Below are 24699 nucleotides of genomic sequence, written 5' to 3'. Positions count from 1 at the left end.
CATAGTGTCATAGAGGGGAGTATCGTGGAGTGTCTTAGAGTGGCCTAAAGTGAAGTGGCGTAGAGTAGAGGGGCTTAGAGTGGCATGGAGTATAGTGTCATTGAGTGTTGCATCATAGAGTAGAGGGGCATAGTGTCAGAGTGGGGTGGGGTGAAGAGTTGTAGAGTGGCATTGTATAGCGCGGAGTCAAGTGCCGTAGAGTGGAGTGCCTTAAAGTGGAGTTGTGTTGTGTAGAATAGATTAAAATGGCATTGATTTTTGTGGAGTGTCATGCAGTGTTGTGTTGTGTTGTAGAGTGGAGTGTCTTAGCATAGAGGGGAGTCGTGGGTCATGGAGTGTACTGGCATAGAGTGTCTTAAGGTGGAGTGCGTAGAATGGAGTTTGCAAGGTGTTGTAGTGCACTGCAATTACAGACATCTTTTCAGTTGAAATGACCATTACATTTGCTCACACAGTTTTTCTGATTAAACTATACAGCACACAAATGATAATGTGTGGAAATGGCATCATCAAGTTTATTGATTTGTTCTGAAATAGTTGCTTCCTCCATACTATAGAATTGCAAAAAATGTGTTTCGTTTGGCTTTTCTAATCCTGATATATTTTGAAATATTTGCACCAGTAATTTACAGATATTTAAGTTTTGTTCTGTGCTACTACAAAGAAGGATTTTCACATAAATCATCTTAGTCTGAAGTGAGAGTAAGAAAATTAAACACCAAGCTCCGGGAAAGGCAGAGCCTGACATTTGACCTCTATTTGAATGCACTGCAAATATGACAAGCTAAGAACATAATTGAAATACTTTTTTTTTATAGAAAGCAAGCACTTGTAGAAGAATAAAAAGAGCGATGGTGAACAGGCGGTGCTCCATGGGAGGGACTACCTCAAGCTAGACAGCCTAAAACAAATAAACCCAGCAAAGCGAAAGCAAGCAAATGTGATGTACAAAACCAATGGTAATCAATGGGCAGAATACATTCCAAGGAAAGCTTTCAACTTTAAGAATGTCTACAAGATGTCTTTGCAAACCAGACAGCTGGACTATCTAGTATACTTCGACGTAAAAGTGACATCCTCTTCTAGGTCACCCCTGGCAAGAAACACCCAGTGACTGAAAAACATTAAGTTTTAGCATATCCACAGTGAATGGTGTGAGGAGCGGATCTGCATCAACACTGAAATGTCAGTATTTGGCCTCAAAACGTATATGCTATAACAGCAAAATCGGAAATTGGAGAAATTGAACCGTTTAAGAAATGTCATTTTTATTGTGAGGATTTCTAGATGATAAAGCTGCTTCACTGAACACTTTTGTGCGAGTGTTTGTGTGTATTTTGAGCCTAGCAGCACGCAAGCGCTGCTCTTCTCAACATGTAATCTATTCTTTGGGCTTTAACCATGCCCATCACTTTCATTCGTTCCTGGGCCTGTCTTTCAAAATTCCCTTGATTTCCTACATACATGCTTTGTTTGTCCCGCATTGACGCTGCTTTGTTTCACCTTGCAGACTGACCCTGTTACATGGATTATTGCAAGATCGGCCATATACTTTAGTGTGTGTACTACTGTTTTCTTTTGTCTCTCCCCTTCGCGCTTCATGGTGGCTATGGCGCTTTGAAGTTTCATATACCAGGGACTAGATCAGACGTATTGCAGCTCTTTGAATGAGTACCATTTGCGTCACACTGTTACTCAGTTGGAGTCATTCAAATTTTCTTGACTCTCTCCTTCACGCCCCATGGTAGTGATAGCAGTTTGAAGCACAAACTCGATCGTAGGTCTTGGAACGCTTTGCCTAATTCCCAGTTACGTCACAGTGTACCAAATCGGAGTCATTTAAATTTGCAACCCCATTCCTGAATTCGTCCCAGGTTTAGCAGTTGAAAAATATGCAAACAGCAGCCGTTTCAAGAGGAAAAAAACAGAGAAATCCTCAAAACAGCTCTCCCGGCACAGCGGGAGAGCCAGTACTACAATATTCACTGCACTCATGCAATTCATCCCATAATGCTTTGTGGGGAATTCCTTTAATAAAATATTTTGCTCATAACTCAGCCTGTGGTGGTCATAGGGCAATGAGACCACCCCGAATGGTTCAGCACGACATGCTCCTGTGTACGTAATCTCTGGGTCCCCAGTCTGATAGTGGGGGACCCCAAACAAATAACCCCTGCCACCTAGCAGTGTCTTTTTAAGCTCTCTTATGGCTGGAGCTTTTGTTTTACAGCTGGAAGTAGTTTGTGTGTTTTTAGGGCTTTGTTTATAATTTTATTCTAGTAGGCTTAACAATGTGTAATGCCCTATGCCCTGTAGGTGCTGTTCTGAGCATTATAGTCAAGGTACTACAATATTCACTGCACTCGGAAACTCGCCCCTTAATACTTTGCGTGACATTGCTTTAGCAAAACATTTGTGCCCATGACTCACCATGTGGTGGTCCTAGGACAATGGGACTTCCATCAAAATGTTCAGCTCGACACACTGTTTTTGTCTAGGTCATTTCTGCGACCCTACACTAGGTTGGGAGGGACCCCAAAATAGTAACCTCTCCCACCATTTAGTGTCTTTTTAAGTTCTGTCATGGCTGTAGCTTTTGTTTTACACTTGGGAGTTTGTGATTTAAGGGTCTTGTTTGTAATAATATTCTAGTAGGCTTGCTATTAGGCCTAAAAATGTTCAAGGCTCTACAGCCTCTAGGGGCTAAATATATAGTTACAGTTCATTACTTTCTGCCATTCGGTTTTCATATGGTTATGCCCTCTAGCGGCTGATTGTATGGTTACATTACCATGTTTCTTCTAAATACTATTTTTGTTGTGGTGCCCTCTAGGGGCAGTTTTGAGCATTGCAGTCTGATACCAAAAGTTCATTTCTGATAAAGGTTTTTATTGGATTTACATGGTAATTGTATATGTTTTAATAATCTCTCCTTATTGCAGTTGTGACCACCATTCAGGCCAACATTACATCCTTATTACACAATAACTGTTTGAACACTCTTGATATGTCTGAGTGACCCTTCCAATTTATGTCTCTTATTTCGCTTGTTAATCCTTCGTGGCTGTCTTGTGTCTTTTTTGGGGGAGTTGTCTTAGCCAGCCAGCAACTCTGATGGTGGGGTGGTGAAAATGTTATTCTATTGGAATTAGTGTGGCAGATTTAAATTAGGATGCTAAATGTCAACATTTTCATTTTTTGCTGTAGATGGAGAAAGAAGGTAAATGGAACTGTTTTGGTTAGATGCAGGGATAGCAGAATTGTGTGCCAGGAAAACACCAAATTATGAGGCAGGGGTGACCAATTAATGTGGTAAGAAAAGTCCACTCATGCATTTACAACGCCAATAGTTCAAATTCTCACAAATACGAGACCTATTGCAGTACAAATGCTTGTGTTTTAGATGCAATCAATGAGTTATGTTTCTGTATTTCTTTCCTGCATCTTTTTATGATAGACAAATAACAATTTAGCACATTCTAAATAACTACTACATAATTTGTAACAGTTTCAGCTGTCTTTTCCGTAGAATTTGATGTTCTTACTTTCTCAACAGTACCCCCACTTTCTGAAGAGGGATGCCAATAAACTGCAGATAATGCTGCAGAGAAGAAAAAGGTACAAAAACCGGACGATTCTTGGATACAAAACCCTGGCTGTGGGGCTCATTAACATGGCGGAGGTGAGGCGGCTTTGGCCTTTATTCTTCTTGATACAATTTTTGGAGGCTTGATTTTAGTTTAACTGTGTATTCTTTCAGCTGAGTATGTTATAGTCCTAGTCCGAATGCCTGTAGCCCTAAACTTTAAGATTCTTAAGATAAGATCTTAATGTCACGTATACCGAGAGCATTTCAAAATTATTTTTTATTGTCTTTTATAGTGCATCCTCACCCAACCGTGCTTCGGAGAGCTGCACAATACATATTTAACGATAGAAAGTCAACCACATATTGACTGTATTATTAGCACATATACAAAAATGTGTTGTATGCAGATATTTGCCTTTTTTTTTTTTAGGCTGTGTTTTACAGTACAACTGGGACATGCATTTGATACAGATCAGTGATGCTTGTTTGATCATAGATACACAGTGGTTCAGTTACTCCATTGGACACCAGCACATTTGTCTAAATACTCCACAGCGACGAAGAGTGCATCATAACGTATATAAGAGAGGAAGACAATAGAAAAAGGGGTGATAGACCATAAAGTTCTTAAGGAATCAAGGAATTGTGCTGTACGAGGTGAGAACAATATGTAGAGGTTGTTGGAAAACAGAAACAAAATCACGTTTAATAGCAAAATGTAAGGTTAAAGGAAATGTTACAGGTACGGTGAACAGAGGACTAAAGTGACCCATTATCCATGCAGGGGCAGACAAACAGAATACATGTTAGCAATTGTATTATACAGGCACATTGTCGAGCTGACAAGAAGTAGGGAGAGTTTTTTACAGGGATTAAAATATAGGGTAATAACAAAAGAGCATCTATTTGTCTGCATCACATGGAAAGTGATGACAACATTAGCATTTGAAAATGGGGAGACGCATGGTTTCAAATAATTACACAGTTCAAGGGTGTGAGAGAGGGTTTGGAGAGCAGCACGGAAGATCACATAATCAAATATAACAATGCCCACAACACAGTTCAAAGCAACATGCTCTATTGTCACACCTAAACATACAATAATTGCCACAGCTTTGCAGTTTACTATATTTCCTTAGTGCATTCGATTTGTATTAGTGCATTCTGCTGAGCAGAATAAATGGTACTGCTTCCTTTATTATACAAGGTAGGTAATGTGCAAGTGTATTTTTTTGTTCTTTTTCTGATCTCAGTTGTAAGTCTCCGAGTTTTGGGTGATGTATTTGTCACACTCTGGGGGTTACCAGATAACTGTTTTGACAGCATCGCAGTAAATTTTTTAACTCGTGGTAGTGCTTCAATGTAATTTGGGCAATAGGATCAACACACTTAAAACAATGATGTTTATAGTAAAATATTTGTGTCCTGGTGACATGATATCATATGAGGGCAAGCTTTAGCGCAGGTGGCGTCTGCTGCGACAATCGTTTTCTGCCCTGCCTTATGACCGCCTCCTCGGATTCCCTCACTACATCCCTCTCACATGAATTTAATTATTTTTAAAACGCTAGTAAAAGCAGGCTTTACTAACCCACTCAGCTATCCACATAAAAGGTATGTCCTTTGCAGCAGGCATATGAACAGACTGCAATACTACACAGCCAGTCGAGACTGCCGCTAGACAAACCTTCGATCTCTCTTGCTTTGTCTCTAGCAGGAACATTAATCACAATAGTTATCTTGACAGTTTTATTGCTACCTAAAATCTGGACGCACAAGGGACTCTGCAGTAGGTGCTTTCAAATGCTGTGTTATTGCTCAACACAGTGCCCTCCTGAGATTAGTGGCCCCCTTCAGGTCAGCGCGCAGTGCGGCCGCACCGGTCCACTGCTCTAAAGCCGGTGCCGTATCATCTTGTAAGTATTTTGCTTCTTTTTCTGTCATCAAGGCAGTCCACGGTCACCTACAATGCGTGGTTATTATTTGTGTATGGTTGCTTTTTCTTTTCTTTATTTATAAACGTGTTTGCCCAGTGGTTACGTCCCATTTAACATAATCTCGGTTACCGAGTAGTTTCTCAGACTAGATAAATCAAACAAAGAGTTTGGTTTAATGATGCAGGCAAATAGTGTCACCCATACGTTTACAAATTAATTCCGAGTGCAGCTATTCCACTTTACAGCAGTGAACTTAGAATAGCAGCTTGCAAAAACGATGTTTAAACCGCATATGTTGGCGATTAGAAAAGAGAGGGGCTTAAACTTTACACTAGCTGTCACAAGTGCGTGGACTGCCTAGGAAATCTATTTTTTAAATGCACCTGAGTGACAAGGGGTTCACCTAGTGGGCCACCATAAATACTTGTGTTTTCCAGGTTCCTCTAAGTAGAGTTTCCACCTTTCACACTGAAAAACACCCCCCGTTTGCACGTGTATTCAGTTTCTGCCATGACTAGCAGATGGTCGAGCTTCAGTTTGTATATAATCATTTGTATTCTTTTTAAGATTGATCCATGCTCTGCTTTAAAATTCATCTAGGAATATTCCAAAATGCATTAATATTATTTTTCGTCAATTATTTTTTGATAGTGTACTTTTCATTCGTAATGTAAATGATTTTCTGGAGTTTGTTTTTTACTTGTCATAGCTGAAAATATGGGGAAGGCCATTAAAATACTGGAGGTGGCTTACTAACTCTTGTGCTCTTAATTATATACTGCTCATCTTTTGTGGCACATTTGTTTTCGGCACAACGTACCCTCGAGTTAACCATCTTGAAGCATTTTTGATTGTTTCGAACTACAAAGAAAGAAGTGTATGTCGAAATAATTTATCGTTGTAGCTTGCAGTAGATCTCTTTATTTTTTCGTGGTGAAAATGTGGAACTGTCTCCAAGGGAAGGATTACTAAGTGCATCTTAAATGATTTACACGTAGCTTATGTTCCAGGGATGTTCCATTACAAAAAATAAATAAAAACATTGACTTAATTATATCCTCTGGTGCATGTTCTGTTATATCCTGTGAGTTAATAAAGTCCTTTGTAACTTACCAGCAGTGCCCTTCATTTTCAAAGATTCTGATGGATCATTATCACTGCATGCAGGCAAAAGTGTTAACAGCTTCAACAGACGGACTACTGGAAATATCTGTTTAGTTTTCCTTTCTTAATTAGTATTCGTTTTGATTGAAAATATACAGACTGTCTTCGGACAACTACATATTTACCCCAGTTCCTGGTTAAATTACTCCTGATGAGGAACAATGTTTACTCCAGTATTGGACCTTTAATAGTTTCACATGCTTGAATCATTCACTATCGTTGAGATGGGAGTCCCCGGCACCTTAAAAAGCAATGCAGTGGGAGAAATAGACTCTAAAGTGCCTTGGCCTTTAAATGTTTTTTTTATTTTTTATATATCCAAATTGATTTCTTTTTTGAAGTAAAGAACAAAAGACAACAGCAACACAGTGAGTACGGTAGAGCACAGGTGCATTGGTGTGCAGCTGGGAGCCAAATACCCCCCACCCTGGCCCAGGGCAAAGACATGGTTCAGTAGTTCAGTTCACAGTGTGCCCGCCATTTCTCCCAGATTGCCTCATATTTCCGGGACAGCCACTCGCCTCATAGATCGTCTTTTCTACTTGAGAGCACCAGTCCATCCCCGCTCGCCACTTTGTGACGGGCGGCGTCTCTGGATTTTTCCATTGTTGCGCAATGTCCCATTTGTCCACTAGGCCGGCCATCCCAATAAAAGTTCTCTCCTCCGGACCCTGCCTAACTCCTCCAAGAGGCCCAGTATCGCCACCCTCACGCTCAAATTGATCGAGCGCCCCAGCACTGTAGAAACTTCCCTCCCCACCCCTCCCAGAAGGGGCGCACCATTGGGCATTCCTAAGCCACATGTAAGAGACGTGTCCCTACTTGGCCACATCTCGCGCACCCCGCAGAGGTCCGAGTACTCACGTGTTGCATGCGCCACGCAGTGAGGTACGTCATGTGAAAGTAATTAATCTGCACAATCCTCAATCTCAGCAATATGGCCAGCTCCCGGGGTGCAAGGTAGGCCTCCCTCCAGTCGTCCTCATCCAGTTCACCCACCCAGGTCGCCCACCTGTCGCACAGCCCTGCAAGTCCATCCGGCGTGTTGGTGAGTAGGGAACAGTAAGTCTGTGTTACAGCACCTCTTCCTAGTTTTCCCATCAGGAGTTTCGCCTCAAGCGGGCTGTGTTCGGGGAGGGACTTGGCCGGAGGCAGGAGAGCCCCCAGGGCATGGCGCAGTTGAAGGAAACGGAAGAACTGAGTGTTAGCTAGTGCGTATCAGTCTCCCAGCTGTTGGAATGACATAAGCCCCTCTGTGTTGCCACATCACTAGGCCTTTAAATTTAGTAACATGTCAGAGTCATTACTTAAAAAACGACTAAACACAAGGCTTAACCAATCAGGTTGCACCACCCTGTAGATTACTCCTGTGAGAAGCTCCAGCCCCTCAGATTTCTACTGCACTCCATGCAAGGGAGTCTCCACTGAGCTCTGCTCAACTCTCACCACACTTATTCTTCAGAGAAATAGGAAGCTATATTTCATAAAATATATACAGAGGTATTCCTTTTCCTCTGTATTTGTGTTTCTCCTGCTTTAAAATCTGACTCCATCATGTCAGAATACGCAAAAAAGACTCTATTCATAGACTGTGCTACCTGTGGAAATAAGAGGCTTTTCTCTGATGATACTCATCAGGAATGTATTTATTGCCTCCATCCTTCACATAAAGTTGAGGATTGTAATATTTGTAGGACCTTTTCTACTAAGACTTTAAAGGGCTGTGAGGGGAGGCTTCTGTTATGGCTCCAAAAGCGCAAGACTAGGAAGGCACCTATATCGGACAGGGACATTGAGTATTCATCCTCCTCCTCTAGAAGATCTCACAAGAGAGAGGTTCTGGTCAAGTCTATGGAGCTCCCTCAGAAGTCTTCACAAAAGTCCTCTAAAGAATCTTACAGAGGACAAAGCCCTCCCAGATCCCCAGGTAAAGGGGAGCCTTCTTCATAGCAAAGGAGAAAAAAACATCCACTTTGTCCTCAAAATAGATTTCAAAGTCAGTTTCTGAACTGCCTACACCGCCCACAAATGTCAGACACTTTTAAGAAATCTGCATCTGCACTGTCAACGAGCTGATCACCTCCAACGAGAAAAATGTCTTCACCACGGTTGACAAGAAAATTGTCATCTCCACCGTCGATGAGAAAATTGTCCTCTCCACCGCCGACAAAGATTTTCCCTGCTACGTCGATTACAACTGTGAGAAAGTAACCTCTTTTTAGCATGGTTAACCCCCATTCTTGGTCTACTAGTCAGTGTTTGTCAGTGTGTTTTTACTGTCTTACTGGGATCCTGCTAGCCAGGACCCCAGTGCTCATAGTTTGTGGCCTACATGTCAGTATGTTTTACTGTTTTGTCAATATGCTTGACTGTGTCACTGGAGTCCTGCTAACCAGAACTCCAGTGCTTATTCTCTCTCGGATTCCAAATTTGTACTTACATACTGGTAACCCAGTATTCCACTCCAAATTGGCATACTGGACCCCCCCTTATAAGTCCCTAGTATATGGTACCCAGGACATTGGGGTTCCGGAGATCCTTATGGGCTGCAGCATTTCTTTTGCCATCCGTAAGGAGCTCATACAAACACTTTTTCAGGACTGCCATTGCAGCCTGAGTGAAATAGTGCAAGCAGTATTTCACAGCTATTTGCACTGCACCAGGTCACTTATAAGTCACCTATACATCTAACCTTCAGACCCCGAAGGCTAGGTGCAAAGTACCTGTGTGTGAGGGCACCCCTGCACTAGCCAAGGTGCCCCCACATCATCCAGACCCATTTTCCCGGACTTTGTGAGTGTGGGGACGCCATTATAAGTGTGCACTACATATAGGTCAATACAAATATGTAGCTTCACAGTGGTACCTCCGGATATGGCCATGTGAGGTGTCTAGGAACCGGAAATTATACCCCAATCTGATTCTGGTATTAGGGGGGGCAATTCCATGCTCCCTGGGTGCTCCACCATGGACCCCAAGTACTGCCATACCAGTCTTCTGAGGTTTCACTTTAGCCCCAGCTGCTGCCACCTCACAGGCAGGCTCCTGGGGCCTGGGCAGCCCAGTCCTTGGAAGGCAGAACAATGTATTTCCTTTGGGACAGTGGTGTTACACCCTCTCCCTTTGGAAATAGGTGTTACAGGCTTGGGAGGGGTTTCCTCCCAGAGCCTCTGGTAGTGCTTTGAAAGGCACAGATGGTGCCCTCCTTGCATAATCCAGTCTACACCAGTTCGGGTACCCCCAGCCCCTGCTCTGGCACGAAACTGGACAAAGGACCACTCCCCTGTCCATCACCACCCCAGGGGTGGTGCCCAGACCTCCTCCAGAGTGTTCCTGGGTTTTGCCATCTTGGATTCCAAGGTGTTGGGATACTCTGGGAGCATCTGATTGGCCAGGGCCAGTAGGTGACATCAGAGACCCCTCCTGATTGGTCCACACCTGCTTAGGTGACCAATCCTCCTCTGAGGGCTATTTAAGGTCTCTCCTCTGGGTATTTCCTCAGATTCGGATTGCAAGACTCCAGCAGGGATCCTCTGCATCCTTTACTTCATCTTCTTCCATTGGATCAACAGCAGAACTGCTCCAGGAACTCTACAACTGCAACAAAGTATCAAAGAAGGCTACTGCAACTCTGTAACTTCAGCTCCTGCCAGCAACTGCAACAGTTTCCAGGTTGTGCATGCTCCGAGAACTGCCTGTCTTCATCCTGTACCAGAAGAACCGAAGGGGACTCCCGTGGAGTGATGGAGTCACTTCCCTGCTTCAGCAGGCACACCTCTGCAGTGACGACCGGTACTCTGGGTCCCCTCTCCCAACAACGAGCGTGGATCCTGGAACACAGGTGGTGGATTAACGTACCAAGTCCAAAGGTCCAGCTGTCCATATTTGGTGGCGGTAAGAGCTTGCCTCCCTGTGCCAGACAGTACCCCTGTGCATCAAGTGTTTTGCAGCTCCTAGGGCTTCTGTGAGCTTTTCCAAGAAATCCTTCATGCACAGCGTATCCCAGCTCCCCAGCACTCTATCCTGCGAAGCTCTGTGAGTTGTTCCCAGGCGGCATGGGGTCCCTTTGTGTAGTGCTGCGATGACTGCCATTTGCAACTCATTTGTCCCCTTGCTGTGGGACTCCTGTGCACGCTGTCTGGTCTTCTGAGGGCTCTCTGAGATGCTGAGAGCTCCGTCTGTCGCAAACCAGACTGCATTCATCCATCTAGCATGGGACATATTGTGCACCAACCAGGAACCCGTATTTGTCTTCATTGGTGCAATACTTACTTTGTCTTCTCACCAGTGGTTCCTCTTTTGCACCTTCATCTGGGTTAGCAGGGGCTCCTGTTCTCCCTGGACTCTCCAGTGCTTGTTGGAATTGGTCCCCTTCTTCCAGAGGTCTTTAGGTCCAGGAATCCATCATTGGTCTCTTGCAGTCTCTTCTGGTTCTTGCATTATCTTCTATCACGACTTCTAGTGTGTGTTACAAAACTTGCTGTGTTTTACTCCTGCTTTCCTGGGCTCTGGGATGGGGTATTTTACTTACCTTTGGTGTTTTCCTACACTTCCAGCACCCCTCTACTCACTACACTTGCCTAGGTGGGAAACTGACTTTCACATTCCACTATTTTAGTATATGGTTTGTTTTGCCCCCTTGGCCCATTTCAACCTATTTTGTTATTCACTGCACTATTTTCTGACTGTTTACTTACATGATTTTGGTTACCAGTGTATATATTGTGTATAATACTTACCTCCAGAAGAAGTATTGCCTCTAAGATATTTTTGGTCTTGTGTCACTAAAATAAAGTACCTTTTTTTAGTAACACTGAGTATTGTCTTTTATTGTGTATAAGTACTGTGTGACTATTGTGGTATTGCAAGAGCTTTGCATGTCTCCTAGCTTAGCCTTGGCTGCTATGCTACAATTGACCCCTAGACAGCCTAAGCTGCTAGGCACTGCCTACATTTCACTATGGTGGATCACTGGATCTGCTGTAAGTTGTAAGTACCATCTCTACGCGGAGAACAGCATCTGCGTTCACTACGATGACTTCGTCGACGAGTCAGTTTCCTAATCGTCGATGCTAAAAACAAAATCTCGTTAAAGACATCTACTATGAAGCGTCGGTCGACGACAGTACTCCCATCGAGGAACACACCCTCGTCGACGACTGCACTCCCATCAACGGGAAAACCTTCAGCAGGGTCAACGAGCAAACCCCTATCTACAACACACTTGTCAACGACCTCGTTGAGGACCTTGTTGATGGCAGGGAAAATTTCTGAAAAACGGAGCCAAGAAAAATCACAGCATCTAACACCGGCTTAAACTTCTCCAAACAAGCTGTTGCTATTAATACCGGCACTTTTCTTGAAAGAAGAGGACTCGGATGATTGGGGTCCCTCTAGTGTGGCTCACAGCGCATCCGAGTTACATGTCAAGTGTCAGGAAGAAGGCTACGACGAGGAAGAATATTATGTACCAGACTATTGCACCCCTCGGTGTCAGTGTCATCAACAGTACCAAGAGGATGTTGTATGCCTTCCTTCTTTGGTGTCAGATCTCCAATTTATGTTGTCTTTCTGCAGAAGGTGCTTTCCAATATCGCCTTCCACTGCTCACACCTTGCTGCCGACGAAACCCCTCATCTCTGCACCTGTTATCTCCTGAGGCTTCGACACTGCTACTAATCTCCTCTTCACCACAACAGTCTCCATAAAACAGCTGCTCTCCAAGATCCCTCATCTTGTGATGGGGAAAGGGAGTAACGTGGATTCCAGGAAGCACACTCCGAATGGGAGGACTATTTACTGAAGACACCATCATCTCCATCACCAACCCCTGTGGATTTTCCTCTGGAAGATATCAGGGGATTCGATAATTTGCTGGAAAGAGCAGCAGGAGTTTTGAACTGCCAATGCCAACAAAGCAAATGGACGTCTTCCCATATGACTTCAAGGAGCAATTTCAGAAAAGTGTCAGGGTTCTGCCCAATATAGATGGGAACAGGGCATCAAAATATAATAACCCTGCTACTTTTGCCCCAGTACTACCACCCTGAATTAAAAAAATATAAGGCTCCAGAGAAAGCTCCTGTATGCCTTTTTGGACATTCAAAACTGGACTCTGTGATGACACAGGCAGTGCAGCGCAAATCTAGAAATCCATCAGCAGCCATTTCAGTGCCTCTGGACAAGGAAGGTAGGAGGCTTGAAAACATAGACAAGAGGTTTTCGTCTATGTCAGCTCTTACCGTAAGAGCAGCAAACTCTTTGGCTGTCATCGGATGACATCGGATGGTACGATTGCCAATTGTGCTGTGATATCGCAACATTTCTATACAAGCTTCCTGAAGATGCAAAGGCTGAAGCTAGAAAGATCCTGCAAGTGGGTGAACATCATTGGCAGAAGTTAATGACTGCACCATGGAAATCACTACAACCGCCTTTTAACAACTGTCAGGTGAGGGAGTGTTAAGGAGACAAGGCTGGCTTAAAGCTATCTCTTTTAGACTGAAGGTCCAGAATAAAATCCTGGACATGCCTTATGACGAGTAAGCCCTCTTTGACAAACATATCGATGATGCCCTACAAGCCATAAAGATGGACACAGCAAAGTAATTGGAGACTCTCTAATACAGAAAACTGCTCTTTTGAAGTGCTCGAAGAAGAGGTCTTCTGTCATAAACCTCATAAATCATCAGTACCATAACCCGTCTTACACCTCCACCTCACACCAGTTTTGTCCCCAATATCAGCATCGACAGCCACCACAGGCTGCATATAATAGAAGAGGAAAATCTGGACATTAGGGAAAGGACAAAGGCCGCTGTCATTGGCCAGTTACAGGCTCCGGCTACTCCCCCTCTTTTGTCACCTGGCCTGTGTAGAAAGATATCCAGTGACTTTCAACGTTGGCAAAAAATTACAACAGATCAATGGGTTTTGGACCTGGTTCATTTTGGCCATATGTTAGAGTTCATCCAAGCACCACATCCAACCCTGCCTCAGCCATCAATGCCAAAACATCTGCTACTTCTCAAGTTGGAGGTCAAAACCATGCTCCAAAAAGGGGTTATCGAGGGAGTCCCTGCAGCACAAAAAGCTAAAGCTTTCTATTGCCGTTTCTTCTCAGTTTGCAAAAAGCAAAGGGAATCGCGATCAATTCTGTATCTGAGAAACCTCAATACCTATCTCGGAATCCAGTCTTTCTGCATAGTAAAGCTGCAGGACATACTCCAACTTCTCAATGAAGGGAACTATATGACAACCCTCAGTTTCTAACACGTAAATCTCCATGTCCCAGTTCACCCAAAGCACAGGAAATATCTGCGATTTACAGTAGCTGGCAACCATTACCAATTCAAGGTACTTTCCTTTGGCCTGAAATCCTCCCCTCACATCTTCACAAAATTCTTGGCACCAGTGGCAGCTTTCCTGAGACAACATGGACATCAGGTGTTTCATGATGACTGGTTAGTCAAGTCATTTTCCAGTCAGTCAGCTCTGGACTCAACAACAGCCTGCTTATGCCTGTTCACAAAGGTGAGTCTCATTCTCAGCCCCAGCAGGTCAGTTCAATATCCATCACAAAAAAACTACATTCTTAGGTGACAGGACAATAGCACAATCAGCAGGGCCTACCCAACACCAGAGAGGCAGTTGAAGATAATCACTCTAGCAAAGTCTATACAAAGAAAAATGTCACTTTCATTTCGCCTCTACAAATTCCTTAAAGGGACGTTGTCATCCTGCATTCCGCTGGCTCCATTCTGCCGCTAATTACAATAAGAGTTGAGCAATCAATGGATTCAACTTACAGGATCGTTCAACCTCATCAGGGTCACACCGGGCATGATCAGCGCCCTATCCTGGTAGATGAGACAAAAACACCTCTCAATGGGCCTGTCTTTCCTGCCTCAGCCTTCTCCTTTAGTCATCACAACCAGCTCTTCTCTAGAGGGATGGGGAGCCTACCTACGAGAACTTCAAGTCAGCAGAAAATGTCAGTCCTCTCACCCTCACTTGAACATCACTGTACTCGATCTAAAGGCTGTGCATCTTGCTTTACAGACATTCCTACCCAGAATCTGTAGTTTGTCAGTGTTCATCTGCACGGACAATACAACTACGATGCACTGCATCAACAAACAAGGTGGCACAAGGCCTTCTATCCCAAGAAGCAGAACACATCTGGGAATTTGCCATCCACTACAAAGTGCTACTACGAGCAGAACATGTTCCCAGAAAACAGAATGCTATAGCGTGCATACTCAGCAGACTGAAGACTTCTTGTTACGAGTGGGAGCTCAACCAGGGGATTCTGGACACCATCAATTCCAGTGGGGCAAATCACATCTGGACCTCTTCATGACCACCAAAAACTGGAAATGCCGGTTCTTCACAAGCTGACATCCTCACCTGGGGTAGTGAGAGAATGCATTTTCGATTGCATGGTCTGGAGTATTTGCCTACACCGTTCCCCATTTCCTCCCCTGCTGAACGTCATCAGAAAGATCAAGCACGAGCCAAGCAATATGATACTCATAGCTTCAAAGTGGCCATGCCAACACTGGTTCACAGAGCTACTTCTCCTCTCACAGGAGCGTCACATTCAGCTAACTCCAATCCCGTCTCTGCTGGCGATGAGTCACGGACTGCAACCCACCCCCAAGTCTCTTTGTTTATCAGCCTGGCTCCTGAGTTCCATGAATTTTGGACATTTCAACATTTCACCAGACTGCAGAGACATTCTACCCAAAGCCAGTGCAGACTTCACTAATAGAACCTATCGCCTCATATGGAAAAGATTTTGTATATGGTGCCAAGCTGCTAACATTCATCCTATTTCCTCTTTACCCGAAAAGAATCTTCCCTACCTTCTACACTTCGCTCGTTCAGGGCTGGCTCACGCTTCCATTAATATCCATTTAGTGGCAATTTCCCATTTTGTTGATGATCCGCCAAAACATCATCACTATGTCTTCCAAACTCATCAAACAATTCCTCAAAGGATTATTTAGAGCATTCCCACTGATAAAACCTCCTCCGCTTTGGCAGCTCAATACTGTACTTTCACAGTTAATGAAGCCTCCATTTGAGCCCATCTATAAAGCGCATATCAAGTTTCTCTCTTTGAAGATTGCTCTTCCTCTTTCTTTAACATCAGCAAGAAGGGTCAGCAATATCCAAGCCTTTACAATTCAAGAACCATTCCTTCAGTTTAGGAATAACAGGGTTATTGGCCGCACAAACCCTCAATTAATTTCTAAAGTCCCACCAGACTTTCACTTTAATGAAACTGTGGTTCTGAAGTCCTTTTGTAGATCCTCAAACACCAGCAGTAAAGTCAGTTCACTCTTTGGACATCAAAAGGTGCTTGACGTCCACAAATATAATCAAATGTAAGCTACAGCGATATGAGGAATGGTTTTCCTCTATCAAAGCAAAGCATCTCTAGATGGATATCCAGCACCATTCGATACTGTCACCAGAAGGCCGGCAAATCATTGAGCACAATTGTACGTGCTCATTCGTGTTGTGTCACTCCCAGATATCTGTCGAGCAGCATCCTGGAAAAACAGGCACACCCATACACATGACTACTGCTTAGACTCGGCAGTTCTAAATGATGCGGCAGTGGGATAAGCAGTTTTAGGACATTTTTTTCAGTGAAGGTGACCCGCGCTTTTCTTCCCACAGTCCTTTTACGTGTTACACACATTTTACTGGTTAAGCATTTGTATGTATATATAATTTTCAAAGGAGATGTGTTAATTTTACAAACAAACAAAAATTTGTTTTCACTGCTTTTTAGTCTGGTTAAGGCATGTGAATCTATTCCAATACTGGAGTAAGAAAATAAGTTACTTACCTGTAACTGAAGTTTTCCAATATTGGAATCTTACATAGATTCCCATGTGACCCACCCTCCTCCCCGGGGAAACTCACATTCTTTCTCTCAGTATGTATCTATGCATGTACAGGCATGCTGTGAAATCTGAGGGACTGGAGCTTCTCACAGGAGTGTTGTAACCAGATTGGGTAAACCTTAGGTTTAGTCCTTTTTTAAGTAATGACTCAGATATGTTACTAAATTTAAAGGCCTGAATTCTCAGACTTCAGAACAGTTTATTTTACTGACTGCTCCATGTGTAGATAGTTCCTAAACATAATATTCTACAAAACGTATTCACCGCTTATATAATCTATTAACACTCCTCCTGTTGCCATTTTTCATTTTAATTATTACTGTTTTTGCTTTAGGAATGTCTCACGGCATTTTAGGTGCATGTGCATGTTTGCTGAGTGAGTAAATAATTACATGTAGTTACTGACTGTAGTTAGGGTGTACAAACATTTTTGTATGCTTCTTTACAGGCTTGTCAGCTGCATATGCACAGTGAACACTGTAGCAGCTAGTGTAGTGAACATGTTATACTTTCTGGCCTAAAAAAGTGGACTGTTCATGACTGGTGAAGGAAACGCTTTAAAACAACTGTGTCATGAGGTTATTTTAGTGATCTTTTATGGGCTTGTTGTTTTAGCAATAGGCCTGCTACTCGTGCCCTTTAGCCTAATAATAATTAATTTTAATTTCTGAACAGTACAAAGTAGAAACACCACAGTCTTTGCCACTTCACAGGAAACATACGTGTTCTTACGTTAGTACAGTTTTCTCAGCTGTTTCATTATAAAACATCCCCCTGCTCCCTATACGTTGGAGGGAGAGTTCCAGCCAGTAAATTGCCACTGCATGCTTTTGCTTCTCTACAGCTGTCTGCTGAAACTTTTGATGTATTTTTACCCTACATGAGAGAGGGCACTCGGTAGACCAGCAGCCCTCTTCACTACTACCAAATCCAGGTATGGGGGATGGTGTCTTCCTAGGGAACCTCAAGGGTAGATTATGGCTAACACTGCTGTGCTCTAGTAGTACCTTAGTGGCGCAGGTAGGAATTCTAACCCATAGAATTCTGACACAATGGTGGGACTTTTCTTATGTTTCACTCTCCTTATCACTGCATTGCTATTATTGTATTTTACCATCCTAATCATTGCAGTAGATGGTCTTTTATCTAGAACATAGTTGATTCAATAAAACACATTGAACCTAATTTTGCTTCTGTTTGTCTTTGCATGTGTGAGACGAATGTAACTGAGAGAAAAGGCTGAGATTTGTTGCACCCAGATTTCCCTGAGAAATTATGATGTCATGCACACGGCTACCACAAATCACCGCCACTTTCAGGTGTTAGTGAGTCCTGCTAGCTAGCCGAAGGGGTTAGGCTGACATTTGTCACACAGTGTGGAATTGGACTCCGCTCTTCACAACCTGGTGGTGCTGCCGCCCAAATCCAGCAGTCTCATTAGTATAATGAGAGCCAACACTACATGGCGCCACCAATGTTTGGTCAGACACTAAATTACAGATCTCCCTGAGTATCCCTGTCTCAACGTGCTAAAGGCATCCTAATACTATATGCAGAGACTTCCATGGTATTGAGGATTTCCTCTTCTGCTAGATAGGTAGCTCCTATTTTAGACTGAAGGTTGTTCAAGCTTGAACTTCAAAAGGATTAATCCTGAATCAGTGCCCTTATCCCTAAACTACTACAGTTACCAAGGCAAGCCTGCAGTGTGTGGTAAATGCAGTCAATATTAGACCCCCCTCACTAATCATTTATTACTTAATGGCCTTACAGCCCAGCGTGGTGCTGTTACATTTGTGGTTTAGGCTCATCCAGCCTATAGAACAGAAATGTTCTACTCTTGGGCCAATTTTCCAGCAGTTGATGGGAACACTGATGTGTTTCATCATTAAACATGTGCGAATGCACCTGCACAATACAGAACATATGCATACATAAAGAAACCTTTATCTTTTCAAGACCACCAGAACTGGCTTGTTGGCGCCCTACCCAATACAACTCAACATGTTAGGCTAGGTCCTCTGAGTAATGACAGTCCTACCTGGCCTCATTTGGCCACATACACACCGCATACTGATGCAGGAACCTTGACGGTAGCTGAGGTTTGCCGCATATATATTGAACTTGCAACACTATATAGACTCTCAGTACAGATTGTAATGCAAACACTAAATACAAATCCAGCAAACGCTGCTCCAGCACAACCACACGCAGCCACACTAGGCATTAACCCCGCAATGCATTCGATCATGGACAAAGTACCTGCAAAATGTGAAGAAATCACATTTTTGGCTAGCTCAAAAAATAAACACACTGAAAGCTGTGTTTCCCCATACGGGACCCCAAGATAATCACAGAATTCTCACTATGTGCTTGCCATTTGGAATTGTTCCAGCAGTGGATAATTGCAACCTTTGGGGCATGGTATTTGCCAGGCTTTACACTACTGCACACAGTACACCCACACGTGCCAATCTTCTTGAAGTGTTAAAAAAAATTCAAGATAAATACGGGGCTGCCCTGGATTTGGGGATGCAGTTAATGGACAATTTGGTCACGGTGTCCTCAATAATATTAGGTAACCTTAAAGGGGAAGCAGAAGCACTAGCAGTGCTCATGCGGCTCCGGGATGTTCCTACACAGGATCAAGAAAACAAGCTGCCTAAAATTATTTCCGAAACCTATTCAAATATAGGTCGGGATAGTTTGGGAGCCAGACCTAGTAAACCACAATTACAAGATAAATCCAATAAGGATTCCACCAAGCAAGCAACTGAGGGTTCTAAAAAACGCTGAGATAAAAAAAAAAAAAAAAACATTTAAGAAAGATGGGAGAATCTCCACAATCAGAGACCCCTGAGAAATGATATAACTTAAGAAATAGGGATAATGTAAAAACTCCTGATATCAGTATACTGATTCACACCAATCTGGTTCCCTTCAGGACTCACCGGATAAACGTAGTGAGAGAGGTGGGTGATCAGAACAACGAACAGAGTACGTGAAACCAAAAAAAGATTCACAGCGCTCACAAGAAGTTTGTTAAAAAAGAAGAAAAACATCCACAACAAAAAACCCAATTCAAAAAGAAGGTTGCAGCCATTTCTGCATGAAATGCCACACAAGATGAGAGTTTTTTTAAGAACAGGAACTGGGCACTAACTCTCCTAGACAGCACAGCAGAGGTCACAATAATTTGCCATAATCCACTAGAATTTCTGGAGGTGAAAGCAACTGATGACTTCATAGAAGTCAAGACTGCAGACATGCACATCTCCCCCTGATGGGTGTATAAAATGAAAATACTAATAGAGGGAGACATTGAGCACAATTGATATAATAATCTGGAAACGACTGATATTTTATTGGCCGAAAAAGATTGGCCACCAGAATTTGTCTGTGAAGTCCTGTCGGGGGAAAGAGATTTAGTCCTTCCTTCTCGCCCTGGTTCCTATAGAATTAAGTCATACTCATTTGATTTGCCCCTGCACTGTATCACAATCCTGTATGGTGGGATAAAGATTCTCCCTACCTCATAATAACTATTAGGTCCCAACCATAGCCTTAACCTCAATATCCTATTAAGCATGAGGCTGAAACACCTGTGAGACTTCGCTCACAGTTGGAGTACCAGGGTGTAATTGAGCCCCGTGTCTCGCCAATGAGCAATCCTTTATTTACCGTTGCAAAGCCGGACCATTCATATAGAATAGTCTTAGGTTATAGACATTTAAACAGTCATACACACACATTTTCTATCCAAAATGCACATAGCACGGCACTCAACAACAATATAGTGCGCAAAAAATACAAAACGACTGTGGATATTTCCAACGGCCTCTTCTGACAAAATATAGCGCCTGAAAGAAGGAATTCAACAGCATTTAGCGCCATAGGCTCACAGAATAAAATGTGTATGCTCCCACAGGTGTATAAAAACAGTCCTGGCTGTTTTTTCAGCACATGTAACATGGATTTTACACGACATTGACCCTGAGGTGTGGTCCTATGTTGATGACATCTACCTAAAGGATGATGCTCTTGTTCACCACCTGAAGCAGGTGGCTGGCACTGTTGTGGGATTTGCCGAATTAGGCTACAAATTACATTTTAGGAATACGAACATTGCCTTTCTCAGTGTCCTGTTTTTGGGATACAAATTATTAGATGAAGGCAAGAGCCTAGTCCCCCACTTACTACTATAGTGTGCACAATTGCAACCCCCATATACTATAAAAAAGCTCCAGTCCTTATTGGACTTTTTAAACTTTGGAAGATCTTACATTCCAGATTATGCACAACGCATTAAACAGCTATATGATTTAATATGCTCTGACTTTTCAAGCAAATATTGGACAGTCAAACACACGCATTCTCAGAGCACTACAACAAGACATGCTTGCAGCAAAACATTTACAAACAAGGGACAACAAAACACATTTAGTCATCAGAGTAATTGCTGGTGCCATCGATTTCACCTATGCAACATTTAATGAGGGTGATACCGTCCTTATTGCATACAAATCACTCTTATACTCCACCGCTGAACAATGCTTTTGTCCCACAGAAAAGATTCTGACTGCTGTAAAGAGAGTCCTCTGGCTGCGGGGAAAATCATTATTGTTGTCTGTCCGATCACAGCCCTCGAGGCTGTCAAAAAGGCCAGCATTATGAACGCTAAGGCATTACATCCATGTTGGATCCAATGGGCTACGTCTCTGACAGGCACCGATGTAGAGTATATTTTTGACCAAAAATTAACTCAAGAATTCCTTAAATGTGAAAAGGAACCTCCAATACCGGCAAACACTTTGGTAATTGATCAGTATCAAACAATTATCTATATTGATGGATCAGCTCAACCAGCTATAGGCACTAAACATCACTACTCCTTCGCTTGCGTGGCTGTGAGTGGCTACGTGAAAGATGGTGAATTCCATTCACAAAACCCTTACATGCAGACCTTAGGGGAGGGTACCGTACAACTAGCAGAGCTCAAGGATCTGGTCATGGCTCTGGAATTCACGGATCCAGAACAACTAACGTTGATAGTCTGTGATTCATACTACTGTGTCCAGTCCTTGAATAAACATCTGCTTTACTGGCGTCAGGATGGGTTCAGAGATTCAAAAGGCAACACCATCAAACACATGTTGCTGTGGGGGAAAGTAGCCGATCGGAAGCAAACTACCCAATACCCATGTAGTTCATACTTTCGGACATCAACGAGTAGGAGTACATGTTGCAGGCAGTACCTTGGCTGATGAAGTGGCCAAGTCAGCAGTAGCCACGGCTTCTGTTGCTGCAATGACTCATTCACAGACGAGGTTGGATGATTAAACACTTGCGGCTGTGAAAGATTCGGCTAGTGGCAAGCCATTACCGAAGGCATACCCTGGCAAATATTCCTACTGCATAACTAGCCTAAATACTGCCCTAGTAACAATACCAGTGGTGGGTGATCGTGTGATACCCAACCAAGATCAAAGATCTGAGTTGATAAAAGTGGCACATGAGGGAGTTGCTTCTGCCCATGGTGGTGTGGGGGCTACAATTTCTTTACTTCAAAAACGCTATTGGTGGCCAGGTCTATACATAGTGACAAAACAATATGTCCTTTGCTATGACAATTGTCCGCAAATAAAAGGCTCCACCGTTAAACCCCACCGTAGACACCCCTTCTAATTTCACTACAATGTGTGTGCCTCGACCATTGTGGTCCCCTGACACCTGAGGGTGCATATAAAGATATTCTAGTTGCCGTCGACTCATACTCCAGATTTCTATGGGTTTGGCCACAACGATCAGTTGACGCTCAATCTGTTATTACAGTTTTGCAAGTCTTTATTGGTACATATACAGTTGAAGCATTCCACTCAGACTTGGGTCCTGCTTTCGCCTCATGGGCATTCAGGGACACCATGGTTTCGCTAGGAGTCCAACTACATTTCTCGTCCCCCAACTATCCTGAGGATAACCGTGTAGTAAAGCAGAAGACTCAAGACTTAAAGCAATTCTAAACAGCAAGAGTATAAGGCACAGGTTGTAGTTGGCTTAGTCACCTGTATGGAGTCCAGAGAGCACTTAAAAATCTGCCCAGAAGGTCCTTGGGAAGGCGTACCCCTTATGAGGTGCTGTTTGGGACACAAATGTATGTTCCAGATCTTGATGGCTTTGGCATGCAGATGGCAGACACACCCTTTGACATAAATGAATGTGTCACTGTCATGCAGGAATTGCAACAGTTCCGTGATGAAAACCCGTCTGCCTGGGCCGCCTTCTTGGGACTATGGGATGCACCAATAACATCTACCGGCTGGATTCCGAAAGTTTGGGATCTAGTATGATAAAAGATTGCTGTGAAAAAGGAGTTTGGTCCATCATAATGCGCTCCAGTTTTAGTCCTGGAAATACATGGTACCAGAACTGTTATTCTACCGCCGCTGCCTGGATCAAAGGAAAATCGTTTTGTCTCCATTGATAATGTCAAGCTAGACCTTACGCCGATCCTCCACAACAGACCAAGTTGAATCCTGGGTAGTTTCCGAATCCCTCTCGCTACAAACCAGGATGTTCCTCTACAGGTTTTGAGCAGCAGTGCTGACACTTCCCCAAGCTTGGGGAGGGTGGAAAATGATCTTTCATCGACAAGAAACAAACAAGGTAATGAGCACTATTACTCAAAAGCAACTCAAATGGATGGCATTGTTTACTACGAACCACCAAGGGAGACTTCTGTTTATTCTCAACTTCCTAACATGGCTCCAGCTTTTGCCTTAACTGCTCCTGGATATTTTGCCGATCAAGATTATTCCACTTTTCACTCATCTACTTCTTCTGTGTCACCGTCGTCAATATCAAATAAGCTGAAAAATTGGCTTTAAAAAAAATTCTCTCATTCATCCATTAAAACTATTTGTGGCTTTTGTAAACTGTACTTGCCTTTCTTCTTTGGATTGGGTTTGTCTTTGTCCTTTTCTTATTGATACATGGTCATTACCTTCCTGAATGCTCTGCAGTCAAACTGTTGAATGAGGTCCTAAAACCAAATTTTTCTTCACATAAGGTCCGTCAGGACTTGTCCCTAGTGAACATTTCAGCTATACCTGTTCCCGATGGGATTGTTTGTGATAAAGTATTTTTTTAAATATTCGGTCCAACGGAAGTTCTCCAAATAACTTATGTTTTTAAACTTTCTTTAATACCTGAGTTTGTTTCTGATTACTGGGGTGCAAAAACTGTTGATTCTGTGTTGTCTGAATTAGAGTACTTTACTGTATTTGAAGGTGAAGACATTTACCAAACAAAAGAACATTAAGGTAATATGTTTGGTTGCAATTATTATGGAGATCATTTCATTCATAGAGCAAGTATATCAAAAGTCTATTTTTAATTATACACAATGGGAACATTGTCCTACCCTACCAATGGGGAGTTCTAAAACATATATGGATGTTTAAATATTTTTCTGGGCATAATGTTAAAGATGCTGCGTCCTATTACTTTAAATTTCCCTCAGTGGAAATGCACAATGTATTGTTGACTGATGCAAAATTTATTTATTCGGATTCCTTTGTTTCCCAGTTGACCATAGAAGGCTATGAATGTTGGATGAAGTGAATTGACTCGAAGAGTGTTTGGGGAACTAAACATTGACAAATACAGGGAAGGGAAGCTTCATTTAGAACATGCCTGATACCTTTACAAATGATCATTTTAAATGAGACAGTGCAGCAGACAAGTTGTTTAGGCTTGGCGAAAATTAAAGAATTAAATGTGCACAGTATCCCCACTCCTGCAAAATTTTATAAATGGCAAAATACATTAATGTAACAGAAGAACAGCTTGATGAATGGGTCCCAAATGGAACTTTCAACACAACACTTTCACGTCCTGGCGGGTGGTTACTGTGGCCGTGGCCTGTGGACACAAATGGTTGTAATGTGCATTTTGTAAACACCTTGGGGGTTTTTAGACCAGACCCTCGCTATGTGTCATCAGAAAATTTGGGTATTGTGACAACATAGAGTGTAGGAAAACTTTGCCTGAAATGGTTAAAAAGTTCCTCACTGAATGCTGTAAAAGATCG

General features: G+C 42.9%; 1 protein-coding gene across 3 annotated transcripts in view; it reads left to right on the top strand.

The window, feature by feature from the left end:
* Nucleotides 1–24699, top strand: part of PACS1 (phosphofurin acidic cluster sorting protein 1) — a 1571500-nt gene that overhangs the window by 421339 nt on the left and 1125462 nt on the right. For all 3 annotated transcript variants that reach the window (XM_069207928.1, XM_069207930.1, XM_069207929.1), the window contains exon 4: nt 3557–3682. In XM_069207928.1, coding sequence (XP_069064029.1) covers nt 3557–3682 — 126 coding nt within the window. The remainder of the gene's footprint in view (nt 1–3556; nt 3683–24699) is intronic.

Source organism: Pleurodeles waltl, chromosome 9 (genome assembly GCF_031143425.1).
Source record: "Pleurodeles waltl isolate 20211129_DDA chromosome 9, aPleWal1.hap1.20221129, whole genome shotgun sequence".
Lineage (NCBI taxonomy): Eukaryota > Metazoa > Chordata > Amphibia > Caudata > Salamandridae > Pleurodeles > Pleurodeles waltl.
Note: the sequence above shows the minus strand (reverse complement) of the source record. Positions and strands in the feature narration are given on the sequence as shown.